Raw genomic sequence first — 23652 nt, forward strand, 5'->3', positions numbered from 1 at the left:
TAGTTTGTAGATGTAAACCTTTTCATAATGTAAATTTACTTTTTTCACTCTAAAACAGAGAAAAGTTTGGAGTTGACATTATTTCTATATTATGTTATTATTTTACTGGTCTGACCCACTGCAGATCATACTGGTGTGAATGTGGAACTGAACTAAAATGAGTTCGACACCTGTGGTCTACGCCGTCGTATGAACCACACAGATGGTGGAAGTGGTGCTTTTTCTTTTTCCAGCTCCTTCTGAACATTTGCCGTTAGATTTCTGACGCTTTGGGGGAAAACGCTGTAATCGAAGTCGTGGTCCCACTCTGAGACTCATGACCCAGTTCTGTTTTTTCCTGGATTCGTGTCACAAGACTCACGTTCAGAAACCATGAGGCGCTTTTAAGAAAACAGGATCTGATTTTATTCTTCACGAAGCAGTCGTTGTCATGTCCTGTTTCATGAAGTGTTTATTTACAGAAAGTGAAAAACGGCAGCATCTGCAGCTTTGGAAAACGCTGAGGAGACAAATGAGACCTCTGGGACCAAAGGATGGAAAGACGACGCAGAGACAGGAAATGAAACATAAACAGAGAAAGTCTGATGTGAAGCGTGCGGCGCAGACTCCCAGCTGGTCTGACGTCGACTGCTGCAGCGTCCGTTAGGGGTTTCGGTCCCGTTAACATCTCTCAAACACTTTGTAAAGGTCGGGGAGGTTGGCGATCTGCAGGACGGTCCCGTCTTCACTGAAGCCCCGAGGAGGACTGAACAGAGAGCGGAAGGCCTTAAAGAGGACGTGTTCCACTTTCCAACGCCACGACTTCGACTCCACGTCCTGAAACACAACAACATTTACCCCCGTTAAAACCTTCAGCCAATCAAATTCAGCTTCTGTCGACGTATGAAAACAGAACCAAAAAGGAGACGAACAAAAGCTGAAAGACGTCGTTTATAAATGAATCTGTTCATGTTTTATGAAGGAGACGTGGTCAGAAATGGAACTGTGAACAATTCTACAGTATTTTTACTTCTAGGATTTGTTTTTTTTTTTAAATTCTAATACTTCTTTTTTTGTTTTTGTTGTTTTTACATCATTTCTTGTCATCTGTTTTCTTTTTTTAATTCACAACCCTGACAGCATCACCACAAACTTATGTGTGCTTTTGTTATTGATGGTGTGATTTTATTTATTTATTTTTAATTCTAAGACTTTTTTGTTTTTACATCATTTGTCATGTCTGTTTTCTTCTACTTCCTCTTTTTTTTTTTTATCACAACCCTGAAGGCATCACCACAAACTTATGGGTGCTTTTGTCATTGATGGTGTGATTTGATTGTTTTTCAAATACTAATCCTTTTTTTTTTAGCAGTATCTCTAGTTGTCTCCTAAAGGTAAGTAAATGAATAAAACCAATTTATTTGTTTTTATAATCGTTATGTTCTTTCTAACTACACTTCTGTTTGAAAAACCTTTAAAAACGATTTTTTTGTGGGGGGGATTAATTATATTTCAGTTAATTTTAATGGTGAAAATTGATTCATAAATTAAGTAAATCACATTTAAACTCATACTGCGAGATTCCACTGTTTTATATAAAGTGTATTTTTATGGTTGGACCAACAGGATTTGCATCTGGAATGAAACAAAGCTTCCATCTGTTCTGAAAGATCAGTTTTCTTTTTTTTTTAAACAACCCTGAAGGCATCACTACAAACTTGTCAGTGATATCTATCGTTCTATCTATCGTTCTATCTATATCGTTCTATCGTTCTATCTATATCGTTCTATCTATCGTTCTATCGTTCTATCATTCTATTATTCTATCTATCGTTCTATCTATCCATCCATCCTCCCTCCCTCCCTCATACCTGTGTTTCTCCAGGTTCAGCCTCCAGGATGTACTGCTTCCTGATGGAGTAAAACATGCTGCATTCTTTACTGAAGTCTCTGAAACACTCCTTCTCATTGTCCCAGTTCACCTGCCATGGAAACAGATTCACACACTTTCATTTAAACTGCAAATATTTAAACCAAACTAACCAATCCAATGATATTTATCCCAATATAAAACTATATTCTGACATTAGTCATTATTGTTTTGTATCCCAGACCCCTGATTCAGCGTGTCCACATTCTTTTGTCCATTTCATGGATGACTTAGATAATTATACTATGATGCTATGAAAGACTTAATCCTTCAGTTTATCACAAATACCTCCACAAAAGACCTAGTTTTGACTGCACAGGAGCAGAAAACTAAAGGACTCTAAAGCGTTCAGATACATGTAGTGTACAGCTGTATAAATATAACCCTCCAGTAGTGTTTTTTTTTCAGTATTTGAATGGTCTGAGTGGAGCTCACCTCTGTGGCCAGGCGGAGGATGAACATGGGCAGTCCCTCCATCACAGGGGTGTACTGATCCAACAGTAACGGGAGTCCAGTCAGGTTCCCTTCCTACAAGAACCAGCTCAGGTTAACACTCAGAACATTCATACATGTAGACCGGTACCAAGGTTAGAAAAGTTTGGGATTTTTCATTATAGTTTAGTTTTTATTTAGTTTTGACGTTTTTTTTCTCTAATTCAGTTAGTTTTAATTTGTTTTTATTAGTTTTCATTTTTTTCTAAATGCTTAGTTTTAGTTTAGTTTTAGTATTAATTTTATTTTTGTCGTATCTTTTCTCTTCTTCTCCATTATATTAAAATAAATCCCAGACAGGACTCTGCTGCTTTCTCCCAACTTTAGTCTCCATGTTTCCAGGTAGAGTGGGGACCAGAAGACGACTGGAAACCACAAGTGAAGTACCGTACGGTGCTGCTAGCTAAAATTGCTAGAGCGAAATAAATCGATTTTGTATAATCTGACATTGACAAAGACGAAAATGAAGGGAATTTTATCCATAATTTTTATAGGTTTTAGTTAGTTTTGTAAGCACACAATACAGTTTCAGTTAGTTATTTTTTTCTTTTAATTATAGGTTTTATTTATTTTAGTTAACGAAAATATTTTTACAATTCTAGTTATTGTCATTTCGTTAGTTTTCGTTAACGATAATAACCTTGACCGGTATCTATAGAAACGGACATTTCCACTTCTGTTTTCAATAATTACATCGTTCACTTCAGATCATTTTCATCCACATCTGAGGTGTCCAACTCACATTCTATCAAGTTCCACAGTCAATTTGATCTAAAGTGGATCAGATCAGTAAAACAAGAACATAAGAACCTATAAATGATGACAACTACTCATTTTTATCTTTTAGTGCAAAAAATGAAATTAAATTATGAAAATATTTACACTTACAAACTATCCAAACAAAAAAGATGTGAATAACTTGAAAAGACTGAAATTTCTGAAGAAAAATAAGTGCAATTTTAACAGTATCAACTTATTTACACATATCTTTAGCCTCATAGTATGCTTGCATGTCATATTTTTTGGCCAAATTGTGATATGACGTATGAGGCTAACGGTGCATTACAGATCAGATCTACAAAGGCACAAAGCATTTCATAACTGGCAGGATATTGTTAAAATTACACTAAATTTTCTTTAGTCATTTTAGGTTCATATTTATTGAGGTTATTCGCACTTTTATTGTTAAAAGATAGTTTGTTAATGTAAATATTTTCATAATTTAATGTTATTTTTTAGCACTAAAATAAAGAAAAAATTTTTTGTCATTATTTATAGACAAAATGTAATATTTATTCCACATTAAACCAAGTCATTATTTATAGGTTTTTTTTTCCTACAAATCGTTTCTCATTTCAAAATACATTTTCCTGAAAATATAAGTAATTGCCTACCCAAAAATATAAGTTTGTTGTAGATTATTGCAATTTAAGTTTTTTGACCAGATGTTAACCTTCCCCTGACTTTGCCCTGAACTGCAGATTTCATATGGATGAAACACAAAAACACATGAGAAAATGTTTTCCCACATATTGGCTAAATATAAACATCAGTGAAAGCCTTCAGCAGCAGCAGCGTCCATACTGACCTGGTCTATCTCCAAGGAGAAATAGTCCTCCAACATCTCTGCTTTCTTTTTCAGGAAGTCCACAATGTACTGAGCCAGACCCTCTTTGGGACCGTCGTCCTCCGTCCAGCCGCTGTCCTCTGAGTCCAGAGCCAACATGGCCAGGTCGTAAAGAGGAGCTGGAGTCTAAAAACACCACAGAAAGTCAACCAAGACTGAAAGAAAGTCATGGTGGATCAAGAAACTGACCTCAAAACGGGTCTGACTTGTGTTTGGTCACAGTATGTGGACACGTTGAATTCAGGTGTTTCTTTTCTAACGGGTCAATAATGACTGAATGAATAATAACAATAATGACTAATGTCAGAAGAGAGTTTTATATTATGGGATAAATATCATTGCATTGGTTAGTTTGGTTTAAATTGTTATATTTGCTTCTAAAATGACTCGGACATGGTTTTTACTTAATTTCTCTCAACATTGATTTATTAAGGAAATATTGATCTTTATAAACTATATGGCCATAAAATTTGGGACACATCGTGTCTACAGCTGTAAGATGTTCTGTTCATGAGGAGTTGAGATAAAAAACATCAATATTTACATAAAGTTTTAGTTTTTTTGTTTAAAATCCATGATCATTAAACTTTAAGGAAATATTGATGTTTTTATCTCAAATCCTCATGAACAGGACATCTTACAGCTGTAGACATAATGATATTTATCCCATAATATAAAACTATATTCTGACATTAGTCATTATTGTTTTGTATCCCAGACTCCTGTTAGAAAAGAAACACCTGAATTCAGAGACACGATGTGTCCCAATATTTATGTCCATATAGTTTATAAACATCAATATTTCCTTAAAGTTTAATGGTAGATTTTTCTTCCTCAGTGAGATGTGAAGAAAGTAGATGGTTAGATGTGGAAGAAAATTATTATTTACAGTCAGAGCAGGAAAAACATTCTAGAAATTTAGGGGAAGAACATTTAAAATCATAGTCATGGATAAAAAAATAAATCAATGTTGAGAGAAATTAAGTAAAAACCATCTGAGCCATTTTAGAAGCAAAGATAATAAATTAAACCAAACTAACCAATGCAATGATATTTATCCCATAATATAAAACTATATTACAACATTAGTCATTATTGTTTTGTATTCCAGACCTCTGTTAGAAAAGAAACACCTGAACTCAACGTGTCCATATACTTTTGTCCATATAGTGTGTCTGCTTCTAATCTGGTGAATTCAGTACATAGAAAATGACAGTTTCCTCAGCTGTAAATGGACAGATGGTGTACATTAAATACATGACATGGAAAAACTGACCAGAATTATATTTTTTTCCGACTTTTACTTACAGAAAGTCTTAATACACCAAAGTTCCCGAAGTCGTAGATCAGTATCTGGTAGAAAAGTTCTTGGCTGCAACAGGAAGAACATGGGCTCAGACAGATGTAGAGGTATGAAGGCTGCTGGGTTTGGGTTTGTGGTTCTGACCTGAGTTTGCTGGTGTTGAGCAGGTACAGTTTGGTGTGATGTTGGATCAGGGTCCACTGGGGATTAACACAGCCCACGAACGAGTGGTTCTGCAGCATCTCCTGGAGACCTGCACCACCCACAGCTCATTAGGACGATTTAGACACAGATGCAGCAGATCCAACTGGACCATAAACTTCTAAACCAGGCCTGTCAAACATATGGCCTGTGGGCCAAAACCGGCCACCAAAGGGTCTGATCCGGCCCATGGGATGAAATTATGAAATGGAAAAATTAGACTGACAATATTACCGATAAAGGATGTTAAAACCAGTTTAGTTCAGGTTCCACCTACAGAACAATATGAACCTTTTACTTGAAAAATAGTTTTTAAAATCTGTGAATCATAGTTTTTTGATATTTGACACAGTTTTCACATGGAAATATATTTTACCTTCTATATATAGCAGTGGTGGACCGTGCATTTCACTCCTAGGCCTTCAGTAGTGCTCCGTCTGAATCAGTCCACCCCTCAATAACTATTTTATGGTTCTAAAAACCATCTTGTTCTGCAGAAATGCAGTATAAAGAGCCGTTGCATCGCAGATAGATAACTCGTGTAGCCACAATAAATGCCTTTACTGAATAAACTAGAAAAGCACTCAGAGAGCGCAGACCTCTGCCAAGGCAGATCAGTGCCCCCCCGATCACCACCAAAATTTAATCATTTGTTCCTTGTGCCAGTATCAACATTTCCTGAAATTTTCATCCAAATCCTTCCATAACTTTTTGAGTTATCTTACGGACGGACGGACGGACGGACGGACGGACGGACGGACAGACGGACAGACAGACAGACAGACAGACCACTGCCGGCAAAAACAGAACCTCCTTGGCGGAGGTAACAAACCCGGGGTGTACAAGTCTCCTACTGCAGCTACAGCTGCGGCACACATGAAGCCTCAGTCACAAATGCCGTTACGTACGAACGCAGTATATAACCCCCTTTCACACTAATGAATGAACAACGTAAGAACAACGCACGGTGTTCATGGATCAGGAGGTCTTTTCCAGGACCCACATGTTCCTGCGGTGACCACAAGTAGAACACATTACGGTGTTATTAGGGGTCCCATCTGACATTCACACAAACCAACACAGACAGGTGGATGTAAGGTGCAGTGCAGCAGTAGTACGACATCTGTGGCGTTCTTAGAGGGGTCGAATACAAACTGTCAAGACGGAGTGAATGACTGGTCTCAAACACACGGTGTAGAACATATAAAGAATTGGTCTGAATGTGGAACCTGGACTAACATGAGTTTGACCTGATCTAAACCTACTCATGTTCATGACCCACATGTTCTGTGTTGAACCTGTGTGTGTGTGTGTGTGTTGAACCTTTGTGTGTGTTCTCTGTGATCTCCGCTCTCAGCTCTTTGATGCTGGTCAGTTTAATGACTCGTCTCTTCGGCGTCTGCGCTGCTGTCACATCCTCCTCCTCCTCCTTTTCTTCCTCCTGCTGCTGCTTCTTCTGCTGCTGTTCTACCCTTGGACGCTTCCTGATGCAGAACATGAACAAACACATGAAGAGGAACAACAAAATATGGGATGTAGAACCCAAACAAGCACGTCTTCAGGACCATCAACATCAGTCAGAGGAAATCTAACTGAGGTTTGTTGTTTTATAGAATGTACTGAGTTTAATTTGCTCCATTCATGAGCTGCACTTCAGAACAGGAACCTTCGACAGAAAACACAAATAACCTGTGATTTTGTAACGTCTGTCCACTTTATCTGTACGTATAGAATCTAATCAATTGGACAGAAACCACCCTTATGGAGGAGATAGACATCATATATTGGAGGAAATTGGCAAATGAGTCAAATTCACCATCACTTTAAAGTCGACATGAAAACTTCAAATCTGGTAAATGTTCTTATATTATCAGAATCAGAATACTTTATTTATCCCAGGGGAAATTGTTGTATATTATAGTGGCTCCATGCATGTCTAATAAAAAGTAGCAGAAAAAAAAAGATCAATATAACAAAAAAATATGTATATATACACTATATGGACAAAAGTATGTGGACATGTTGAATTCAGGTGTTTCTTTTCGAACAGCGGTCTGGGTACCAAACAATAATAACTAATGTCAGAATAGAGTTTTATATTATAGGATAAATATCATGACTATGGTCATATGAGCTTTGGGTCATGACCGAAAGGACAAGATCCCAGATACAAGTGGTCGAAATGAGTTTCCTCCGTCGGGTGGCTGGGCGCACCCTTAGGGATAGGGGGAGGAGCTCAGTCACCAGGGAGGAGCTCGGAGTAGAGCCGCTGCTCCTCCACGTCGAGAGGGGCCAGCTGAGGTGGCTCGGGCATCTATTTCGGATGCCTCCTGGACGCCTCCCTGGGGAGGTGTTCCGGGCATGTCCCACCGGGAGGAGACCTCGGGGAAGACCCAGGATACGTTGGAGAGACTATGTCTCTCAGCTGGCCTGGGAAAAGCCTCGGGGTCCCCCCGGAAGAGCTGGAGGAGGAGTCTGGGGAGAGGGAAGTCTGGGCATCCCTGGTTAGACTGTTACCCCCACGACCCGGCCCCGGAAGAAGCGGAAGATAATGGATGGATGGATGGATGGGATAAATATCATTAAACTGGTTAGTTTGGTTTAAATTTTTATCTTCGCTTCCAAAATGCAACTTAATTTCTCTAAACAGTGATTTTTGTTTTTTTTGTTTTTATCCATGACTACTGCCTCTAAATTTCCAAAATATCTTTCATGCTCTGTAAATAATAATTTTCTACGACAACTAACCATTTGCTTTCTTCACATCTCACTGAGGAAGAAAAATTCCATTCCATTAATTATTTAAGGAAATATTGATGTCTTTATCTCAAACAGGACATCTTACAGCTGTAGACATGTGTCCCAATATTTTTGTCCATATAGTTTAGAAACAATATTTCCTTAATTATAAAACTTTATTATGATGACATTAGTCGTTGTTGTTTTGTATACCAGACCCCTGTTAGAAAAGAAACACCTGACTTTAATGTGTCCACATACTTTTGTCTATATAGTGTGTATATATACATATTTTTTGTTGTATTTATCTTTTTTTTTTCAGCTACATTTTATTAGACGTGCACAGAGCCATTATAATATACAACAGTTTCCCCTAGGAATAATGAAGTATTCTGATTCTGATATTTGGTTCTAATCTGGTGAATTCAGTACATATACAGATGTCCTGTTCATGCTCTTTTGAGATAAAATAATCAACATTTCCTTGTGTCTGGTCATTAGAACTTTACTAAACCACTAAACCTCGTGTTGGACCAGGTCTTTTGCACAGTCCATGGTACATTATGTCATCTTGTCCCAGGTCGTTACCGTCGTGGTTTTAACAGGATCAGACTCTAGATGTTCTAATTTCACTTTCAGCCACGTGGGGGCAGAAGACACACTCTTCTTCTTCTCCTTGACCTGCTGTGACCCTCTGGATCTGTTCTCACTGTGTTACTGATTATCTTGGAGGCAGATTAAATGAATCCTCTCGTCTTACTCAACTTTATTTGCTGCAGGTCAATGTTCACGTTTACTCACGTCGCACAGAGTCGATGATATGTCGAGTCCTGATCTGATTCGACTCGTAAAATCATGTCTCAGTTACTCATGGATGACTAACTGAACATGAATGTGAAGAACTCGTACCTTGAAGACCAGGTTCTTTACACTAGAACCAGCATGAATCACATTTAACAGTAACTGTCCCTGTTTCTGCTGTTGATTTACTGTTTGTCTTGTTTCTATTTCATCATTTTATTCTTATTTCTGTCCTCATGCAAACACTTCCAATAATGTGTAATAACTCTGTATGTGAACTATGTGCAATAAGTCGTACAATAATCCTCTGTTCTTGCAATAACAATGCAATATTTATCCAAAGATAAATGCGCTATTTTTAATAGACTTGAGTTCATAGATATAAATACTGTTAATATTGTGTAAATTCATATTTTATGTCCATTTTTATTCTACTTCTATTATATTTTGTAAAATTTTATATTCTATTGTATGTTTTTTTCTGTTTGAAAATGCTTATTATTATTATTATTATTATAAAACTCTAATTATGTGACTTATCGCTGTAGTCTTGGTCTCCCTTGAAAAGGAAACTCCCCATCAACAGGACATACCTGGTTAAATAAAAGTTAAATAAATAAAACATATTTGTTATCTTTCTTTAGGTTTTGTAATTTTATATTCGCTCTATTCTTATTTTCTGACATATTGGCATTTTATTCATAATTGTTGCACTGACTGGAGTAGCATGCTATGACAATAAAGTCTATTCTGTTCTGTAGTGTTCTATTCTACTCTATTCTATCTCTACTATATTATTCTACTCTATTCTATATAATTCTATTCTATTCTATGCTGTAGTGTTCTTTTCTATTCGGTAGTGTTCTACTCTATTCTGTTCTATTCTAGTTTATTCTATTCTATTCCCTACTATATTATTCCATTCAATTGTATTCTACTCTATTCTATTCCATTCTGTAATGTTCTCTCCTATCCTATTTTCTACTATCTTATTCTATTCCACTCTATTCTATCTTATTCTATTCTGTTATTCTGTTGTGTTCTAATCTCTACTTTATTCTATTCTATTTTATTCAATTCTATTCTCTACTATATTATTATATTTTATTCTGTTTTATTCTATTCTATCATATTCCATTGTATTGTATTATATTCTCTACTATCTTATTCTATTCTATTCTATTCTCTTCTATTCTCTTCTCTTACCTTTGAATATCACAGGCTTTGTCGCTTCTGTCTCCGCCTCCTTTTGCTTCCTCCACTTCCTGTTCAGCCACAGCCTCCAGTAGTTCTGCATCATCCATCTCATCCAGGTCTCTGCTGGACTGGGCCGGTTTGGTTCCGGTCTCTCTAGCGCTGGTGCTGGGACCGGCCGGTTCAGGTTCTGGAGGCGGTTTCTCTTTGGGCTGGAGGAAGGCGTCCATCTTCTGGGCTCGACAGTCGGTCCTGACCATCTGATGGGCGTAGACTCGCTCTCCAGACTCTGAGGTGGAGCTGGAGGGTTTGACCTCGGATCCACCTGAGACCGACAGACCCGGTAACAGGGTCTGCAGAGGGAACATGGGCCGGTGAGTACTCCATCACATTTCTGTCTACTGTCATGCGTTTATAGATATTCTGGTGGTACCTGGGTGAAATAAGTACGGGAGGAGTTGGAGCCCAGGAGTTTGTCCTCAATGTGCTTCTGGACGCTTTCAATGACGCTGTCTTCATGTAGAAAGTGAACCTCGTGTTTGGTTGGATGGACGTTTACATCTACATTCTGGGGCGCGATCTCTAAACTGAAGAGAAAAGACACGAAAGTCAGATGAATTTAACAGTAACAGGGTCATTGGGTTTGGTTTGGGTCTTAACTGGATGGTGGGGTTTAAAAAAAAAATCAGCTTCTAAACTGGAAACTTTGTGTTGGATTTTACTCCAAAAGTTTGCTACTTATAGAGAGTGTGCAAAAATGTTGAAGAAATTAAAAATCAATCCACATCATTGTGGCTGATTGTGGTAAATATGTGAGAGACAAAGGGTAAACTTACGGAATATAATGGCATTAATTTACTGATGTTTTATACCAGGTTTCATTCAAGGGGTCAGAGGTCATAATAAATGGAGCCTTTATAACACAATTAGTTCAGTTTTTAGACAATGAGATTTATGGCGTTTAACAAATTGAACAAAAATAAGCAAAATGAAGAGAAAGAATAATGAACAAAATGAATGAAATAATCAAAAAAATTAACAAAAATGAACAAAATAACTAACAAAAAAGAAAAACTTAATTGCAGAATGAAAAAAAAGAGTAAAAATTAACAAAACAATTAACAAAACAAACAAAAATGATCAAAATAATCCGGTTTCATTCAACACGTCAGATGTTTCTAATTGTTTGTGCTGCTTCTCGTCATGGGGTCAGAGGTCACAATAAATACTAACTTTAACCTTCAACATTTTTAGTTCAGTTTTTTTATGTGTCTCTTAAGGAGTCGCACACACATCCTGTATTTTCTTGTTATATGTGAAGAAAAGAGAATGAGATGTAAATATATATATGCTCATTTCAACCAAAAACAGCATTTTAGCTCTGTAGATCCATCTGACTCTTCAGGTCAGATATTAGTGTTGGGTCTCAGATACTGTTATTTAAGATGAAGTTCCACTCTCTTCACAGAACTCTAAATTTATTTTCTGGCCGTAAACAGACGGTCATCACCAATTAACCTGGTGTTAAAGCATGAATCAGGAACCAATGAATGTGTGACTCATGTAAATAAAGTGATCATTCTTAGTCATCATGACTCATGCAGTGATAGGATTATTCTTATGTTTATTCTGTGTGCTCTTTGTCACAGTGACGATGAAAACACTATTTATGGATCAGCACTAATTCAACATCCAACAGGTGGTTTTTCTTACCTGAGATAGAGGAAAGGGTGTGTGTTCTTGGGCAGGTATGCTGCATAAACGGTCTCGATCGCCTTCTTCAAAGCACTTGACTCCACCAGGCGATCTAGAACGTCCGAAAATACGATCAGACAATGAGCTGATGACATTAAAGGAGTGATAGTTTGCTTTTTTAAATGGAATTATTACAGTTTCCAACATTTCCCTGTGGTCTCCATAAACTGTAAATGCTCTGCTTGGGTCTGAATTCTTCATTCATTCGACTCCACAGGTCCATCTTCAACCCTATTTCTGACTGACACCAGAAAGGTGGTTTTGAGCGCTGGCCCTTTAACCTCCTCAGACCCAGCTATGGGTTTTCTGTCCACATTTGTGGACAAGAGTTTCACATCTTTATACAACAAAAAAAGAAAACTGTCCACCACAAAGGACATTCCATAAAAATTTTAAAAACTGCATCTGAAAAAATGGTAACATCATGATGTTTCCAATATAGGCACTTATTTAATAAAAAACAAAAACAAGCTTGTACTTTGCTGACATTTCCTGGGTCTGAGGAGGTTAAATAGAATAGAATCTTTATTCTGTCAGTAGTAGTTTGTCACACATGTAAACATGCACCACACACCAACATTTGTCTACTGCCTTTAACCCATCACTAGATCATGCATCACAACCACTGCATGTTAGGAGCAGTGGGCTCGCCATGTAAGGCACCTGAGGAGCAAATCGGGGGGGGGGTGTTAAGTGCCTTGCTCAAGGGCACATCAGTCAACAACTCTCTGCCAGTCCAGGGAATCGAACTGGTGACCCTTTGGTCACAAGCCAACTTTCCCCAAATGCACATGAGCCACTTCAGGCCCCGCCCCCTCCAGGTTGTCGGCTGTGCTGCTCTGTCCTGTTCAATCAACAACTGAACATTTGAGGTAATGGGCTCCAAATTTGGACATATTTTCAATATGGACTACAACCACTGCTGCTGATAAACAATTATGTTGAACTGGAGAAATGTTTGTCTGAAGTCTGGACCTTATATGTGCAAATGTCGTGACGTAACTAGTTATAAACCATAACAAATTTACATTTATACATGTGGCAGACGCTTTTTTCCAAAGCAACTTACAGGGGAAAAACCAAAATAAAAGAATAAAATACAAGAATAGATTAAAGCTGCAAGCAGCATTGGGCGGGACCTCGCACCGGGCGATCCGCCTCCCCCGTGATTCGCCCCCAGCGTGATCCACCTCCCCCACGATCCGCCTCCCGTGACCGTCGAAACCTCAGCTCCACTCACACCTCTCCGTCCCGATACCAGTTCCCACCCTAAACTGTCTGTCCTCCTTATATCTGTACAGAACACCAGCGACCCTCTGCTGAAACACCATCACCTTTAAAATGAGACTTTTATTTTGGAAACCCTACTGTGTGTATGTGCATTTGTTTTATATGTGAGAGAAAGAATCAGTTTGAAAAATGATTTGAAATTGTATGAATAAGTGAGTATAAAAGTGATGATTTATCACATTTAAGGCTTTTATTTTGGAAAAACCCTATTGTGTGAGCATGTGTGTCTGTGAGAAAGAGTACTTTTGAATGAAGAAACATTGTACAAACAGTTGAGCATTTGGTCATAAAAATGAAAAGAAGTTATGCAATAGACATTTTGTATTTTTTTTTTTTAATTGGGGTTTTATTTTGAAAAAATGTACTCCGTGTACTTTTGAATGTGTGCAAAATTTCCAATATCCACAATACAATGCAGTAAAACCTGTTTCAAAATTTAAAAAAAAATAAAAAAAAATTTTGGATTACCTGGATCTTGAACCAGGGTCATCTTGTTCCATAGGCTGCAACATGAACCACTGCACTACAGACAGACACTTACAAGTGTGCACCAGGAAGAGTTTTATAGGGATTTTGTCATTGTTAAAAGTGAAACCAAACATAGTCTTCAAAAAATCACCATTATTCCATAATCGTAGGTCGTATCTGAAAAATTCTTTCACTTTTGGATTCTGCAGACTTGTGGGAATTTAATGAGGTATAACTGTTTTATCAAAAGCCTGAAATGAATAAGCAGTAATTGCAGAAACGTAGGGTAACATTCAAAGGCAGATTGCCAACTTCCTGTTGGAGTTAGCTCATGAGTGTCAGTGTATGATTTGTCGGCTCAATCAGACCAACATTTTGGCATTTGTTTCATGTTTCTGTGACATTCCTACTGGCCGCTAGGGCAGATTTTGTGTGTTTTTTAGTACATAGGTGGCGCTACAGAGTCCATTTTGGAACCCATGGGGTTAATTTTGATATTGAATGAAAGTGTTCACCAGCCATGACATACATGGCAAATTTGGTGAGTTTTGGAGCATGTTAAGGGGGTCAAATGGCAGTCTAAAGTAGAAAAAGTATGAAAACAAAACAAATTGCTATAAATCAATAACCGTACATCGTATCTCAAATTTTTTTTGCATGTGAGCGTTGTGGTGAGTCCCGTGAACGCGTAGATATGTCACATGTGGGGGAAAAACTCCAAAGTGAATAATGAGTTCCAAACATCACAACTTTGCGGGCTTGTAAAACAAAAACTAAGACACTTATGGAAAAGGTGTGAAATTGTTTTATTAAAGAGGGTTCACTCTATCTTTTGGCACTATTTAGAAGTCAATACCACAAACGATGTAATCGCAGTTAGTTTTAAAAATTTTATTTTGAAAGGCATATTGCGAACTTCCTGTTAGAGATAGCTCATAGGTTTCAGCACGTGATTTGTTGGACTCGATTAAATGAAGGTTTTGGCATTGGTTTCGTGTGTCTACGACATTCCTACTGGAAGTTTGCAATTTGAGCATTTTACTTTGAAAGGCAAATTCTGAACTTCCTGTCGGAGTTAGGTCATGAGTGTCAGCGCGTGATTTGTCGGGCTCGATGAGACGAAAACTTTGGCGTTGGTTTCATGTTTCTACGACATTCCTACTGGCCGCTAGGGCCGTTTTTGTGTATCTAGGGGGCGCTAGAGAGCTCATTTTGGCACCTATGGGGTTAATTTTTACATTTTATCAAATTTTTCCCCAGACCTGACATGTGTGCCAAATTTGGTAAGTTTTCGAGCATGTTTAGGGGGTCAAAATCCAGGTCAAAGTGGTGTGTGAATAATAATAATAATATAAATAAAAACGAACGAAAAACAATAGGGCCTTGCTTGCAGGCAAGGCCTCTCACTGTGTGAGAGAGCCTTACCTTTCGGCTCGGTCCCTAATTAAAGACATCAAACAGCAGTACAATTAGAAACAGTGTTGTATAGAAGGATAAAAAAGCAAAATGATAGACTAAAATACTAGAATAGATTAAAAAGACATAAAAATACAAAATAATACATTTAAAATGGAATGTTAAGAAATTAAGAAACTAAGAGGGAATTCAAACAGGTTGTAGAAATCCACTCGATTTTTGCCTGAATAAATATAAAGATAGTTTTGCAGCACCTGGGAGGGTTCAAATTCAAACTTTATGAACTATTAGGGTCCAAATACACAAATAAATGAACCACAGATGAATAAAAGTGGGTTTAGATAAATATGAGCCCTTTAAATGAACAGTGAGGGGCGTTTCTGTGGAACATACGGTTGATGAAAAGAACCAGAATGCATTTCTTCATGGAGTAGTTTGCGTTTGAGACGTAGCCTTTCATCTTGTAGTTGAGCTTCTGATCCTCACAGCCGACCTCGATCAGCTCCCTGGGAACACACGCACATGCCGCAGAGGCAGTCATGCAGTTAAAGCCAGAACCGGAAACGTAACAACACACAACCAGAGCTCCCATCGACCCAGTAGTACCTGCTGACAGCGTTTCCAAAAACACCTCGAATGTTATCCACCACCGACGCGTTGGGGAGAGTCCTCACGTCAGCCACAGTCTCTCCTTGCTGTAAAAAAAAAAAAAGTTCCAATGTCCCTGTTTGTCAGCGTTATGTTCGATCAGAATAAATAAGTTCTGGAAATCTGCAACAGCCCCTTCCAGCACACAATGGATTAATGAGGTTATGTCCTTTTTAAAAGTAGAGAAAATTAGACATTCAAAACGGGGAAACTTGAACAAATTCTACGATAAATGGCAACCGTTTATGGATTTTTTGAGACAATGTAATCCCTGTTTTTTTTTCTCTCCATCATTATTTATTTATTTATTTTCCTACGTTTATGTCACCAGTTTAATTATTTTATTCAGACTATGTCTTAGTATTCTTTTCATTGTATTGTTTGTTGGGTTTCATTGTTATTTGTTCGTAAAAAAATATGCAAATCTAAAAGTCTGAGACGTTTGACACAGCCCCTTCACAACAGCTCATGTTCGATCGGCCGGTGAGATGATAATAATCAGACTGTAAATAAAAAGGAATAAAAGCGGAGAAGATCTCACCTTCTTCACTGAGAAACTTTTCCCTGAATTGTGAATGGCATATCTGCAAAATAACACAGACAAATAAGAATAACGTAGACCACAGGTGTCAAACATGTGGCCTGGGGCCAAATCTGGCCCGCAAAAGGGTCAAATCTAGCCCCTGGGATGAATTTGTGAAATGCAAAATTACACTGAAGAAATTAACAATTAATGATGTTAAAATCATTTTAGGTCAATTCAATCTAAAGTGGGTCAGAGCAGTAAAAACTATCATAACTACCCATAAATAATGAAAACTGTATATTTTCTCTTTGTTTTAGTGTAAAACAAAAAAAGTAAAATTACACAAAAATGTTTACATTTACAGACTAGCCTTTTACAAAAAATGTGAACAGCCTGAAAAGTCTTAAGAGAAGTATGTGGAATTTTACCAATATTCAGAATATTACTAAATGTTTTATGTGTTTGTAGATCCACTGTGATCTGTAAGTTATGATGCACACGTATAAATGATAAACTAAGGTGTAATATTGTTAAAATTGCACTTAAACATTTTCAGGTTGTTCATATTTGTTCATGTTATGTTCAAATACAGTTCATAGATGTAAACATTTTTATTGCAGAATTTTAATTTTTTTCACTTAAAAACATAGAGAAAACTTTGGAATTGACATTATTTATAAGTTCTTATCCTATTATTTATATTATTTTACTGGTCCGGCCCACTTTAGATCATATAAGGCTGTATGTGGCCCCTGAACTAAAATGAGTTTGACAACCCTGATGTAGACGTAAACGTAGTGATGTGAGCTCAGATTCCAGACCTGCTGACCACCTCTATGATCCTCGAGTACTCGTCACCAGGACTCTTCAGAGCTTTCCTCCTGGTGGACACGTTATAGAACAGGTCCTCCACCTGAAGACCAACACAGAAGATACTTATAGTTTCTGAACATCTGTACATTTCATTCTAAAGGAGGAGGAGATACAGCAGCATGAAGAAGACTAAGGTCGCCTATAGCTTTGTCATTTTTGCAGAATTAAAATGACCATGAATGTGCGTTTTTCAGTCTGTGTCGATGGACTGTACATAGAACTAGAATATACACGAAATATGTCAACAGTATTAACCCATAAAGATCCAGTGCTACTTTTGTGTCAGTCCCCTAATGAATAGATCTCTCTATTTAACATTTCTTAAGTAACACATAATAAAAATAACTACTTTTCATCTGCAGTCCCTAGATATGTTTTTCTACTATGTTCATTTTACAACATGGGGACTTCGACTCTTGTAATTTCAGTTTTCTGTATGTGATGCACATGTGTGCAAAAACGTACCAGGATCTGTGTTCCCTGGTTTCCAGCGCAGGGTTTGGGAGGAGTTTTCAGTTTACCGTCGCTGTAGTTGGCTCTAGGTCAACAGGAGAAAAACATCAACCAGCAGATAACACAGAGCAGTTCAGGGTTTTCACAACTGTTAGAAATGAGCATCAACATTTGGTGAAAGATTCAATTTTTATGATTTGAGTCGATTTATTCATTGTTTAAATGTATATTTTTTCAACTCAAATGCACAAAGTTGAATTAGTGTTTAAAACTAAATTGCATAGCTCTAATACTATGTACAGTAAGTAACACGAAAGACAAATGTCTATTGTTTCAAAGTCTCAACAGGAATGTTTTTCATCATTTGGATGAAACTTTGCATTTGGGAGCACGTGGGACATTTGTATGAAGTCAAAACAAACAAACAAATATGGGGGAAAATGAAAGTGAGAAGAACAGAGTGATTCTACGTTTTTGACCACATTCAGATTTTAGGCTAATACTCATTTTGTATTTTTATGGGTTTTATACAGTAATATTTTAGATTTTGTCAAATGCTTAAGATTCTAAATAAAAGGTACAAATACCTTTTGTTTGAGTGATTGAACCGCAATTATCAGATTAATTTATTAGTTGTCTAGAATTAAATGAATCCCTAACTATTTTAATAACTTTTTTGACCAGTTTGGGTAATTTTTTATGTAAATAGATCAAATTCCAGCTTTACAAATTGTATTATTTTCTGAATTTTTTGCTTCATCTCTCACAGTAAACTTAATTTCTTCGGCTTGTGGATCAAACAGGACACTTGAGGGCATTGTCTTGGACTTTCAGAAACACAGATAAACATTTTTCACAATATTTTGAATACTTTAGACTAAACAACAAAATGAGAAGGTACCCGACAGTTTACTCAACAGTGACAGTAATTCTTATTTGCAGTCCCAGTTGAGTATCAAATGTAATAATTCATTCACTGAATTTACAGATTGTGCCTTATCATGTCATTATCTGGATAAGAAATCTCAGATATTTTGTTCATATCACATCATTTAATGCATGTAATGTTGTGATTTGTGAACACGCCTGCAGCTTCTGTCTTAAACTTGCCTTCAGTGACTCCATAAACTGTACAATAGGGTGAATGTAGTGATTAATGTGTAAAACCTCATTGTAAAGGTAATAGTACCTGTAAGCGCATTTAGCATCAGCGGTCTTAGTGGTGATGGTCACATGGGCAACATGACTGATACTGGCCAGAGCCTGAAAAGACGGAATGAAGCATCAGAAGTAAAAGAAGCAGGACGACTGTGTTTAATACGACATGTGAAGCAGAGTTTAACAGAGGCCTCACCTCTCCTCTGAATCCATAGGTTGAAATAGATGAGAGGTCGTCAAACGTCTGGAGTTTACTGGTGGTAAAACGTTCACAAACTATTTCCATGTCTTCTTTCTGCGTCATTGAAAGATGCAAAAGAACAGGAGTTTATTCAGTTCTGGTCCCTGTTTAGACCAAGCAGCAGAATTCAGGTCTAGTTACCGTCCAGTAGTGAAACAGACTGAACACCCTCCCCTACAGTGGCCCCAAAAACATGAACAGTCCTCAACCGAACCAGTGTCTGCTCAGTCCCTTCTGAGGTTTTTAGCTGATACTACCTCCTGTAAAACTGAAAAAGTAGAAGAGGAGACCTGTTTGAAGCTACTGTACTCTGGACAATCTGAATGATTCTGTATATTCCATTTGTGTAATTCATCTTCTTATATCCCCCTATATTTTACATCAGTGTTTTTCAACCTAGAATTCAAATGGGGGTCATCTGAAATTTCTAGGAATTGAGAAAAATTAAAAAAAAACTTACTAATAAAAATATATGGTGAGTGGACAGAGACAATTACAATACATAAAAGACATAAACTGTGAGTCTGAAACTGAAGCACTGTGGTTCTGTTTATCTGTCAAATGTTCATTGTGGTCGGTTTCAGATGCTGCAGCTCTTTCATAATTCATAGTTTGAGTTTTTGTTTGTTCAGTATTAATTGTCAGCCTTGTAAATCCAAGCTGGACTGACTGTACATATCCTGACCAAGGAAAATAAAATTCTCTCTTTGTGCAGTAATCTACACCTGGCTTTTCGGCCTCCGTCCATAATAATATAAATTATATAGACTAAATGTCGTCTAAAATTAACATTTATTTACAACATAGTATAGCAAACTATTACATGATCAAAAACAAATTAATTTTAGCAAAAAAATGTCAGGGGTTGCCATAAATTTCTGATGTTACAATGGGATCACAAGCCAAAAAAGGTTGGAAACCACTGTTTTACAAACTGGAAATCTAAGTTATTATTTTACTTGATCAATATTCGTCTAGATCTGCATTTCCTAAACTTACAGTCAGGCATCTGTTTTTCTTGGATGCCCAGTTCAAACAGTACAATCAAATACAAGACCATGATATGGTATTTAAATTTTCCTGATTAAAATAGAAGCTTTTTTTTTTTTTTTTTTGCTACATTGATCCATTCTGTCTTTATCCCTTATTGTAAATCTGGACTTGAATATGTGATTAATTTCTATGTCAAGTTTCACTGATAGTGACTCCCTCAGTTGCGATCATATACAGGATGTTGAAATGAATATAGGAGGATACATTTGTACATTTTTGCTTAACCAAAGTTATCTGAATGTACAGAAGAGTACTGAGTGGTATTGAGTGAAAAAGCTTAATACTGAGTACACTGGACAGATTCTCAGTAAATAGGCAAAAACACTGGAAGAGTTAATCCAGTGTGTTTGTTTCTGTACATACTGTAAGCATTGGATTTTGTTGGTGACTAGTGTGTTACTAGTGAGTCTTCGCTGTGCTTGACACTCGAATATTCTGTCATAGATTTACATCCTATGTGAATTATGCAACAACAAAAAAGAAAAAATGTTGCTGTTAAGGCGGTGGATTATGTGTTTTTCTAAGCCTGGAAACACACCAAACTTCTCCTGTGTTTCAAATTGAAAATGTTTTGGAGCCACTTATGTTACAAAAGGTGACAATTTAAAAGGTAAAGCATTTATCATCACAATAAAACACACCAGACTACTCCCTACATCAGTTGTTTACTGTTCCTCAACCATACCAAGGCAATAATTCTGTCTGGGTATTGAAGCATGAGGGGAAATACACTACCCATGATGCATTTGAACCCACACTGATTGCATGTGGGCTGTTACCCATGTTTTTCCTTTAATTTGTCATCTGTAAATACCTACATGACAGTTATATTTGCTGTAATATTCTCCTGTCCCTCACCCTGATGCCGGTGCCGTTGTCCTGAATCTGGAGGAGCTTCAACCCACCGTCTTTCACCGTCACCTGGATGTTTGTAGACTTTGCATCTAAACTGTAATATTTTAACAGAAACTTGTGCTTATTATACAGTTTAACAACCATGATGCGTTCAGGGTCACATGGCTGTTACTAGCAGGTGTAAACAAACATCTTTACAATACAGTGGACATTAACAGAGAAGACTTCTGGGCTTTATTTATTAGACATTAAAGTGTAAGAAGTGGCAGTTAGACGACTATTATTCTTATAATAGCCTTATCTATCTAGATATATTTAATTTTACCAGTTTTCTATCATTTCTTTGACGGCGTTGGCAGGACGCTGGATAACCTCCCCCGCCGCTATTCGGTTCACCACGGTCTCGTCGAGTCTCCGAATGACCCCCGCCATGTTTACAGAGCTGCAGACTTAGTTACCGACTAGCTAAATTAAAAACGACACCCATAACTCATTTAATGATTTAAATACACGTGTTAATCCAAAATTAAGCATCTCAACTTCTTATTGTAGGCTGCCATGCTAGTCCCAGAGATGTCAACAGATAAAGACGTCTCACTCTGTTTGAAAATAGTGGCGTGCAATGACTATCGTTTTGTCCTGATTGAATCATTTAATATGATTTATTTCATTGCGACAAAAAGCATTTTGGTAGTTTATTTCGTAATAGTGGTGAGATGTTTCAGGTATGAGCGGCCGTATACTTTAAATAACACCTGCAAGTGGTTCATTGTTTTTAACATATACGATCTTCGATGAAACAGCGCGGGTAGAAAACCTGAGGGCGGGGCTTGGAACGTCATTGGCGGAAAGTCTTCTTCTGTGTCTCAAATGTCGGTAGATTTTAGCTCAGTGACTTACACAGCGCTACCTATTTGTGGTTTAAATACAACTATTTCTGCTATTTATTCAGGAATTGTCGTTATCTATCTAGCAATTTATTTATTTTTTACTCTACCGTTGTTTACCAAAATTTTGTCTTTATACATACATACATACACACACACACACACACACACACACACACACACACACACACACACACACACACACACACATATATATATATATATATATATATATATATATATATATATATATATATATATATATATGAGAGACAAAGGGTAAACTTACGGAATATAATGGCATTAATTTACTGATGTTTTATACCAGGTTTCATTCAAGGGGTCAGAGGTCATAATAAATGGAGCCTTTATAACACAATTAGTTCAGTTTTTGGACAATGAGATTTATGGCGTTTAACAAATTGAACAAAAATATGCAAAATGAAGAGAAAGAATAATGAACAAAATGAATGAAATAATCAAAAAAATTAACAAAAATGAACAAAATAACTAACAAAAAAGAAAAACTTAATCGCAGAATATATATATATATACATATATATATATATATATATATATATATATATATTTTTTTTTTTTTTTTTTTTTTTTTTTTTTTTTTTTTTTTTTTTTTTCTACTTCATATTATAGTCTTGAAGAAGTAAATCAGTATTTGAGTGGTACATACATTTGGTTAATTAAAGCTTTTATCAAAGACTTTAATAAAACAATGACGTGCAAATATTTATTTAATGACCTTCAGTCAAGTTTTCAGAGATCTCTCCATTTTCTCTGCCCAGTTTATCCATTTTCTCCTTATATGATTACAAAAGTATCTGTATTTTCTACTCTTACATTGTCAGAAGAACGAGCCTTCCTTTAGTTTTAAATGAATTTCAGTTGAATTAGTCACTGTTTTCAATTTGTGAATCCAAATATATTACACATTATAAATGTAATAGATAAAAACAGCATAAAAGATTAAATAACACTGGGAGGTACAGATGGCAAAGCAAAAACTTAATAAAATATGAGATGAAAGCCAAGTAACAACACAAAAATAACATAAACCATGAAAATAACTGAAATAAGATGAAAGAATATGTAAAAAATAAAAACAAGGCAAAAATTATATAAAAGATGAGAAGAAAATTAACTACAAAATATATAGAGTAGAATAAAATGTAAACTCATTGTTTCCACACATCTGTATTATGGAATCATCAAGTTTTCTTCTTCAAACTAAAACTCATAGAAGCTTATTTTGACACACACTCAATATAAAACAGTGTTTTATAATCATCACATGCTGCATCAGCTGATAGTTTACATTATAGCTCTGTTAGCTTTGCTCTGTTTTTAGACTGAAAACAGCCACAGTAAAACCACAAACCACCTCTGTTTTCTGTTCAGTTTGTGTTGTCAACAGATGAATTAAAGATCTGTTTGGAATTCAATAAACAAGGTCAGAACTGTCACAGTTTAGTCTGAACTGTGGATCAATAAACTGCAGCTTAGCAAAGATAAGAATATCCCATAATAACTTTAAACCTTCATAAGCCTCATAATCAAACTCACTCGTGTAGAAACGCTAACATTTCAACATCAAACTCTATTTTGTTCCTTTACAGCTGAGTCCAGTGGAGAAAACAATGACAGCGCTTCAGCTTTTATCACTTTCACCCACTGTAAAAGTTGTCTCTCGATGGTTCTCATCCCATCTGGTCACTTTATGGTGTTGGTTTTTCTCACTATGGGAGTGA

At 36.6% G+C, this 23652-nt stretch overlaps 1 protein-coding gene across 1 annotated transcript; it reads right to left on the bottom strand.

The window, feature by feature from the left end:
* Nucleotides 1–433: 433 nt before the first annotated feature.
* mlh1 (mutL homolog 1, colon cancer, nonpolyposis type 2 (E. coli)) lies at nt 434–21569 on the bottom strand. The gene is made up of 19 exons (XM_030156781.1): nt 21328–21569; nt 21006–21096; nt 19050–19148; nt 18885–18958; nt 17708–17780; nt 17191–17282; nt 16385–16427; nt 15802–15890; nt 15589–15701; nt 11980–12073; nt 10700–10853; nt 10279–10619; nt 6856–7016; nt 5476–5584; nt 5337–5400; nt 3990–4154; nt 2345–2437; nt 1851–1961; nt 434–816 (listed from the first exon to the last, which is right to left on the bottom strand). The coding sequence occupies exons 1-19, from the start codon at nt 21432–21434 to the stop codon at nt 661–663; spliced, it is 2229 nt and encodes a 742-aa protein (XP_030012641.1). The 5' UTR covers nt 21435–21569; the 3' UTR covers nt 434–660.
* Nucleotides 21570–23652: the final 2083 nt, after the last annotated feature.

This window comes from Sphaeramia orbicularis, chromosome 15, assembly GCF_902148855.1.
Source record: "Sphaeramia orbicularis chromosome 15, fSphaOr1.1, whole genome shotgun sequence".
Taxonomy (NCBI): domain Eukaryota; kingdom Metazoa; phylum Chordata; class Actinopteri; order Kurtiformes; family Apogonidae; genus Sphaeramia; species Sphaeramia orbicularis.